Here is an 8,600-nt window from a genome sequence, read left to right as displayed (position 1 = left end):
TCATCTAGTATCTAGTATGGAAGAATACGGAGAAGTTTATTGCTCCGTGGAGAAGTGGTGCACGCTGGTCAGCCAGTTAAACGCCAGGCAACGAACGCGGCTACGTGGCACCAGCTTGCAGAATTTTTTGCAGATACCTAGCGTGCAAATGCGAAAGTGTTTGCTTAAATACATGTTGCGTCCGACAAAAGGTGGCATATCCTTGCGGACGGATGATGTCTTTCATATTTTTGGCCTTGTGAATAAGGGCAAAGATGTTATGAAGGCATTAGGTAAAATGGACGAGTACGTGAAGGAAATGGTTCCTTCTAAGTTCGTAGACGCGCGAAGTGGAGAAATAGTGATCGATCAGTTGATCAACAACATAGTTTCGAGTGGGACGTATGATGACGACTTTGTGCGGCGAGCGGTATTAGTCCTCATTGGCACAATAATAGCACCACACTCCACCAGACATGTTCCACATTTTCTTTACCAGTTGGTGGAGGACGTCGAAGCCATAAAATCATATAACTGGAATGCGTTCACGTTACGCGTCTACATTGAAGGAATCACAAAGACTGTTAAAGATGTTAAAAAATTCAAGTGGCCTGTTGGAAATCTGGCGCTCATCCAGGTATACCGTAATTTTATCGTGAATTACTTACTTGTTATCTACTGCAGGAACAATAATGCTTTTGATGTTTTTGCAGTACATGTACTGGGAGAAGGTGCAACCAACTTCAGTAGAAACATTCGATCCTTTGTTGTCGGAGTACCCATTGATGGTAAATTGGTCCGAAATGGAGGCTAAGAAGCGTGACATATATGACAACGAGAACGACCGTGGTCATGGCACGGTAAATATTTATATCTTGTAGTGCATGCATTAATTCTAGTACATAACGGATCACTTATTTTTAATTCGTTGAACATTTCACAGATTGATGATTTAATAAGCGAACAATATAGACATGCCAGAATAGCAAAAGAAGCAATAATCGAAGAGGAAGATACCGAGCCACCTTCACCTAAAGGTGGAGGCAGAACTAGAAAAGGTTGTAAGCCCACAGCTTCATCGAGCAGAGGCGGTACGAAAGAACACTTCATGAAATGCATAAGAGATATGCAGAAAGAGATACGTCTAATTCCTGAGAAATGTGCTGAGGTAATTATTAAAGTGTACTTTATTTTACGTGGGCAACTACATGTACTTATTGTCTTCCATGTGTTCTTGCAGATATTGCTCAACAAGCTAAGTAAGAAGGGTTTGCTGGTGAAGCGAAGTTGGGACTTCCGTGATGACCGCGCTTTTGAGGACGAAAGTGATGAGTTGGTGAGAAAGTACAAGCCAAAGTATCATACGGAAGTTACTTCATCTCCTTTGGAAGAACGCGAGGAGGAGGAGATGGATGCATCCTTCACGGGTCCAAATGGTACGAACTTTCCCAATGACGAAGGCATGCCCAGTACACCCGGTAAAGGTGTTGAAAACGACCCCTTTATTATTGAGGATAATGGTTCACCCAAGGAAGCATCACCATCATTAGGCACGAATGATTTTCCTTCTCTTACTAGAAACCCACAGAAAGAAAATGCAGTATCAGTCGGGTCTAGTGCTGAAAATTCAGCGGAAGGTACTTACCCTAGTCCGGCAACAATCTGTAAGGACGCGATTAATAATGGGACTGAGGAGCATGATGGGAAGCGGAAACGCCAACAGTCAAAGTATTGTCGGTCCCCCTTTATTATTGAGGACGGTCCACGCAAACGTGTGAAAAAAAGTAAGTTAATTGTAAAACATTTGTAAAGCTTTTTATGTTCTAACATTTGTAGTTAATTAACTACATGTCCGCTCATTGCTGTAGGTCTGTTTCGTATACGTGATGTTCTCCTTAGTACGGACTTTATGGATGAGAATCACATAGAGGGGGCGAGGGTTTATATCGACACGCTAGCAGACTCGCCGAAGCATTGTAAGCAGACTGTGGTCCACATGACGGGAATAGGTGGGGAAACGTGTACGGCGGAAATGCTTCAAGCTATCACTTCGGGCGACTGGTTGAATGGCGCTGTAAGTATGCGCATTATTTTACGTTCTTATACACTTATGTTGTATTAAGTACATTTTCTAACTGTCATTTTTTGGCTTCTCAATTTTGATAGGTCATCAATTGTTATTCGAACCACTTGCTGACTACTACTCCTATGGCTGATCGGCATGTTCTAACATCATGGGTGTCATACTGCCTCATACAGCACGCTAAAGGAAAGCTGAAAAACTCGAACATGAACTACATGGAATTTTTCACGAAAGAATCAAAAACTGTGTCAAAAGTAATTGACGAGTACTTCGCAAAAGATAAGGTATTTGCATTTCACACAACTATTGACGGGCCGGCACAAATTTTTTGTACATAAGCTTACTGTTTTGTAGGCATTTTCCCCTCCGAATGTGAACAAGAATCATTGGATAACCATTGTCATGCACACGAAGAAGAAAGAGTTTCAAGTTCTAAATTCTACTGGTAAAATAAGCAAGGCAGTTCATGCGAAGATTGCTTTGATGGTAACTTAACAACTTTGCATAGCATGAATACATTTGTACGTTCGTAAGATGATCACTTTGTAATGCTTAATATTTTTTGACAATTTTTTTTTCAGAGGGCAGAAATTGCTGTAGATACAAACCAGGTCAACTCTGCTATAGGTACACATCATCCAGATGTGTCTAAATGGCCAATAAAGGAGTACAAAATGCCGAGACAAAGTGACGGGTAAGCTCTTAGCCGATTGCATATGTAATTGTGTTTTCCATCATGACTTGACTAGCATTTTTATTTTAGAGTGTCTTGCGGACTTTTCGTGATGAAATGCATCGAACTCTGGGACGGGGATGCCTTCAGACATGACTTTGACCAGGACGAGATCAATTCTTCAAGGGGACGCATTCTCGTGGAAATACTTTTTTCAGAGAGCAACACACTGACTAAGGTGAAGGAGAAGATTCTGAAAATTATGGAGAAGGAATAAGTGCCAGCAAGTGTGTAGGGTTTTTGCCCACCACATGATTATGCCTATTTAGTACCATTTCATTATTGTAATAATGGCAGAATTTTGGTTTTAGCCACGTACATGATTATGCCTATTTGGTACCATTTCATTATTGTAATAATGGCAGAATTTTGGTTTTAGCCACGTACATGATTATGCCTATTTGGTGGTTCGTACCATCTGTTTTATTATTGTAATAATGCCACAATATCTTTTTTTCGCACATAGATTATTATGGCTATTTGGTGATTGGGACAAATTTATTATTGTAATTATGCCTGTTTGGTGATTGAGACAATTGTTGGTACTGTTACAATCGATTATGCATCGCTACTGATTTTCTATTTGAAGTGATTATGCATTTCTGAAATGTATGCTTACAGTTTTCTGTTTAAAGGACACTACTGATTTTATATTTATGCCTTTGTGAAATTTATGCCTACAGTTTTCTGTTTAAAGGAAAAAAATGTCATGACGTACTGAAAAAATGCCCAAGCTGCTGGACTCGTAGTAGGTATATTATTTCAAACAAATCGACTCGCGCTATCAAATCGGCCCACAACGGGCCCAGTAGCAGGTTCCAATGGGGCTGGAAGGATAAATAACACAGAAGTTCGATGTGTAAGCCGCGACCGCATATTTAAGCCGGTCGAGGCGCCTCCCCGCTTTCGAGGTGGAACTAAATCTAACAAGTGCGGGCGGCACGGCGTGCACAGCATGCACTGCCTTGTTCGTGGGCCGGCGCAAATTTGAAGCCCACCGCGGCCGGCCCCCTCGCCCCGCGCGCGACCTCTCCCCCGCCAACTGGGGCGGCCCATAGTCCACCCGCGCGGTCGCCCCTGCCCCCCGCGCGCGCGCCGCACCTGGTCACTGGTTTAGTACCACCTCGAAAGCGGGGGGGCGCCTCGACCTGTTTATATAGCCCGGCGCGGCATAGGAGTCGAACTCCTCTGTTACATATCCATCCTGCCCCATTGGACCTCGCCGCTGGGCCCGTAGTGGTCGATTTCACCGCCCGAGTCGCATTGTTGTGCTTGATTTGTGTGAAAAGATATACCTACTGGCGGGTCCAGTTTGCTGGTCGGGCATTTTTTTTCACTTTTTTCCTTCAAACAACACATATGCAGTACAATGAACAAACATGGACAGATTATTCAACCAAGAGCGGATGTGCTACAAAAATGATGATGAAAGAGGGAAACATGTTGGTTTAGAGAATAAAATATATGCCTACAGTAACAAATGAGCAGAACGTAATGCAGGGAAGAATGAGCGGGGATAATATACGGGATAATATACATAATATCTACCATTGACTAGGCCACCTCAGAGAATAGGGCATAAGTAACACTGGCGGGTCCAGCTTGCTGGTCGGCTTTTTTTTCACACTTTTCCTTTAAACAACACATATACAGTACAGTGAACAAAAAATATATGAGAATACAACATGATTTAAACAGCACATATACAGTACAGTGAACAAACAAAAAAAATGAGAATACAGCATGTTAAAACTGTGGACTCCTTCACACGAAACATTGCAGTAATCATGGCAATTAATTCACTACATAGGATAGATGTCCACATAAATATGTTGACAATCATAATTCAGTACATACAATAGATGTTCACATAATTATTTCGAGAAACATAAACAAAATACTTATTAAGTTTTCTGGCGCCGGACACATGTTTACATAAATAAATAACAATTTCCAACATGACTCGTGCAACCAGTTTTCTTCTTCCCACGATCGAAGCCACTTCTCTACGCCCGGTACCTGAAAGAAATATAAAGAACGCTTGTGATAAAATATAGTTGGTAAAACCGACCACACAACATAATTGAAATAAAAATGTAAAACTTACTTCTCGTTTAGACTACATGTCGCCTTGTTATGACCTGCAAAATGACAAAGACTGCACAACGGACCACTTTTCTTCTCTCTAAAATCTTTAGGTCTACCATTTTTCGTAACGTCAGGGCCACCCTTTGACCGGCCTTTCTTAGGTGCACCCTTCGTCGAAACTTTCTCAGGATCACGTATACCTGTTGCACCTTCTTCCGCTTGAATTGCCTGCTTTGCAATTAGAGCACACCTTCTGCGTCCTATGAGTTCCTCTTCCGTGATCTTCTTCCTTGCTATTATACCGTCTAGGCACTTCATCAATTCATCAAACAAGAAGGGATCATTTGCTGCAACATGAGCAGCTTCTGCTGATTTTATGCTCACTTGACTGTACCGTTCTCTCTCCTCAGGCCCAGACCAGCCCCAACCAAAAAGATCACTCTTGCGTTGCGCTGACAACCCATCTCTCGCATCTTTCGACAACCGATGGAGGACACAGCACTTTGGTATTTCAGACAATTTAAGATGATGCAAAACAAAGAGAATATGTTTGCAAGGCAGCCCTTTCCGAACCATCCTGCGACACGTGCATGATAAGGTTTCTTCTGAGTTACCTGGTTCATACAGAACATTATACCTGAACTTGTGGTTATTCTGCCATGTGACGATGAAGGTCTGGCGCTCAATTCCCACCAGCGTCTCAAATATCTCCAGTTCTCCCATCTTCTTCAAATCATTTTGCAGAATGTAGAAATTAGCAGGAGTGAATACTTTGGCTGCATGCTCCTCAATGTCCTTATATTCAGTAACCGCCGGTGGTACTTTCTGATTGGCCTCACAGTCATCGTTCGCCTCGTTCTCACGGAGGCGAACTATGCAGTTCTCATAATGCACTACCAAATCAACTATGGTCATACCATAGTCGAGGTGAAGGTGAAGGGAGGAGTTGAGGCTTTCGCTCCTCTGGTTACTACGCATACCAAGAAAAAAGCCATCCGAAAGATATGATGCTGCCCACAGTCTCCTCTTCCTATACATCCTCCTCAGCCACTCTTCAGTTTTATCCGTCTTCCATTTATTGACAAAGGCGGTCCATCTCTCCTCAAAGTTCTCTTCAGAGGTGGCATAGTACAGGAGCGATCTAAACTCATCTAGTGACTTGTAATGTAGGTGCCTCTGCATATTTTTCTCGATATGACACGAGCAAATACGATGGAGCACATCTGAAAGGACACTCCGAATCGCTCGGAGCATTGCAGCGTCACCGTCTGTGATAATTGACTTTGGCTTCTGCTGACAGTTTGCCCTCATAAAAGTCTGGAGCAGCCACACATACGTCGCTTCGGTCTCGTCGGAAACAATGGCGCACCCAAAAACTGTTGTGCAACGGTGGTTATTAACACCGACGAAGGGGACGAACGGCATACCATATCTGTTCATCTTATACGTGCTGTCAAACACGACCACATCTCCGTAGTCCTGATAGTCCCTCCGCGACTGTGCATCGCACCAGAACATACACTTCAACCGCCCTTCCTTATCTAGCTCGTACTCGAAGAAGAAGTCTGGGTCCTTCGCCTGTCTGCTCCTCATAATGCCCACTGCCGTCTCAGCATCACCCTTTGCTATGAGCTTCATCTTCTCTCTGCAGCAAAGATTGTACACGTCCCGCCTAATAAGTCCGCATTTGTCGTACGAACCGTACCTACTGATGAAGTTGTCCACAATTATATGCTTCCTGATTCCAGCCCCTTGCATAGCCAGTATCTCTGCCCTCGCGCCATCTCCAATCCGTCTGTGTGACCACAAAAAAGGAACCTCGTCCGGTCGAGCCATCGCGTGGTTGTGATCATCCACGAATGACGCGACGAACCAAACTCCTCGTGCCCTGTCCAATTTCACCACCATCTGCGCACCGCACTCGCATCGAGTCTCGGGTCTAAGCCTGCGGGTGCGACCCTCCATGGTTATGAATTTCCTCTGCCTTCTCCCTGCCCTAGAGCAGACAAACCGCCTGAACCGTATTATTCCTGAAGCACCCTTCCCTCGTTTCACCTTCTCTGTCCTGATGCTGAACCCATGTTCTTTGGCGTGCCTGTTGTAGAATATATATGCATCCCCTTGTGACCGAAAAGTCATAGCCATGACCTTCCAATGTGTCTCCAACACGCGCTGCTGGTATTGAGCCTCCTCAATGTCCATCTCTGCTTCGTCGTCACCACCATCGGGACCATCTGAACCCTCCTACAAAATTACATATGAAACTATGTCAGTGTTTATGATCTATTACAAACTACCGCGCGCGGTACAAAATGTTTGAACAAACCTGGCTCAAGTTATCGGCCCACGATTCTTCAAAATTATTTTGCTCATTCCCAACGTCCACATCTTCCTGTAAATTAAAAACACAGACAAATTATTACACATATGGTACTCTGCCAATTAAAAACTGGAATCAAATAAACTTCACTTACGTTTTCACTGTTTGCACCATGTTCATTATTTGAAAAATCCTCTGAAGGTAAGATATCATATGATGACCATGAATCGTTATTGCTGCTGTCATCTTCTTCATTACTATGATCGTTATCGGTCCGACCGACATCATTTGTACCATTATCATCAGCCGTAAATGAGGTTTCTTCGTCCATTTAAACACACGTTACTACCAACACTGCACATAATTGTAAAACACATTATCCCACGTTATATTCTACCATACGGCTAGAACAAGAACTGGAAGCTTAGTAGAGATCCAATCTTTGGCCAGTGCAAGAAACAAAACTGAAGCAGAGAGAGCACTGGGATTTATGTAGAACTAGAATTTATTTGTTTTCTTGGTACCAAACACAATTAAAACCACTCTAGAACCACCACCTGAATGGCGAGCGTGCAGTGTAACTGAACACAAACATCCATCTACTCATGAATGGCAAGTACAGCACCACCGTTGTGTACATCTTAACACAGTTGAAGACCACAAGAATTCATAGTGGGGACTGAACCGAAAGTGGACAGTGAGGAAATTTGTAACACTAAACTTCAGGTGAAGAACAAAGTACCAAACATGCAGTGCTGGTGACAAACCTTCAGTGGTGCTGTCGATGTCGTCCGTCAACGCCGATGGGGCCTTCAGGCACGGGCCTCCGGCGTGATTCAAGACGGCGGTGACGTGGAAGATGACGAATCCACAAACGGGAGTACCTGACGGATCCGCGGCGGCGGACGAGTTAGGTCAACGTCGGCGTATTGGACGAGTGTTGTACACGCCGTGGGACGTCCGGACGGTTACAGGCGGCGGACGCGGTGTCGTTGCGGAAGATGGCGACGTCCAAGACGTGGCCGCCCACTTCCTTAACCGGCGACCGAGACGTGGGAGACGACGGGGTTGCAACCGCCGGCGTGGGAGATCGGGATGGTTACAGGCGGCGTCGATGCGGAGAACGGCGACGTCCAACGCCGGGCCGGCCACCGGCGACGGCGGTCTTCCCCTCCATAGCCCACCTGCGACGATCCAGATCAGCCGCCGCCTGATCGCCGTGCGCAAGGCCTGATCGATCAGCGGGTCTCGGGCGGCAGGCTGGATCGATCGACTGGTCGTCCAAGTTTTATTTCCTCTTTCTTCTTACTAACGTGTATTGTTTTACCTCAAAAAAAACTAACGTGTATTCGTATGACCGGGATTGTACGTCTACGGTACGAGGTGGGTATACGTTT

At 44.6% G+C, this 8,600-nt stretch overlaps 2 protein-coding genes across 2 annotated transcripts; one reads left to right on the top strand and one right to left on the bottom strand.

The window, feature by feature from the left end:
• Positions 1-277: 277 nt before the first annotated feature.
• LOC123045033 (uncharacterized) lies at positions 278-2,557 on the top strand. Its single transcript, XM_044467965.1, has 7 exons — positions 278-623; positions 664-839; positions 923-1,147; positions 1,220-1,763; positions 1,848-2,053; positions 2,146-2,346; positions 2,417-2,557. The coding sequence occupies exons 1-7, from the start codon at positions 278-280 to the stop codon at positions 2,555-2,557; spliced, it is 1,839 nt and encodes a 612-aa protein (XP_044323900.1).
• A 2,030-nt stretch (positions 2,558-4,587) lies between these two features.
• LOC123064700 (protein FAR1-RELATED SEQUENCE 5-like) lies at positions 4,588-8,461 on the bottom strand. Its single transcript, XM_044488123.1, has 5 exons — positions 7,971-8,461; positions 7,358-7,557; positions 7,210-7,275; positions 4,903-7,127; positions 4,588-4,814 (listed from the first exon to the last, which is right to left on the bottom strand). Exons 2-5 carry the CDS (start codon positions 7,532-7,534, stop codon positions 4,802-4,804), a joined length of 2,481 nt encoding a protein of 826 aa, XP_044344058.1. The 5' UTR covers positions 7,535-7,557; positions 7,971-8,461; the 3' UTR covers positions 4,588-4,801.
• Between the last annotated feature and the right edge of the window lie 139 nt (positions 8,462-8,600).

The sequence above is a fragment of the Triticum aestivum genome, chromosome 1A, assembly GCF_018294505.1.
Source record: "Triticum aestivum cultivar Chinese Spring chromosome 1A, IWGSC CS RefSeq v2.1, whole genome shotgun sequence".
Lineage (NCBI taxonomy): Eukaryota > Viridiplantae > Streptophyta > Magnoliopsida > Poales > Poaceae > Triticum > Triticum aestivum.
The sequence above is the reverse complement of the archived record's forward strand: the minus strand, read 5'-3'. Positions and strand labels throughout refer to the sequence as shown.

Coding starts and splice junctions, on each gene's coding strand:
- LOC123064700 (XM_044488123.1), bottom strand. CDS start 7,534: ATGGACGAAGAAACCTCATTTACGGCTGATGATAATGGTACAAATGAT. Junction 7,276..7,357: donor ATGGTGCAAACAGTGAAAAC/GTAAGTGAAGTT, acceptor TTTAATTTACAG/GAAGATGTGGACGTTGGGAA. Junction 7,128..7,209: donor GGGCCGATAACTTGAGCCAG/GTTTGTTCAAAC, acceptor GTAATTTTGTAG/GAGGGTTCAGATGGTCCCGA.
- LOC123045033 (XM_044467965.1), top strand. CDS start 278: ATGGACGAGTACGTGAAGGAAATGGTTCCTTCTAAGTTCGTAGACGCG. Junction 1,148..1,219: donor TTCCTGAGAAATGTGCTGAG/GTAATTATTAAA, acceptor GTGTTCTTGCAG/ATATTGCTCAACAAGCTAAG. Junction 2,054..2,145: donor GCGACTGGTTGAATGGCGCT/GTAAGTATGCGC, acceptor CAATTTTGATAG/GTCATCAATTGTTATTCGAA.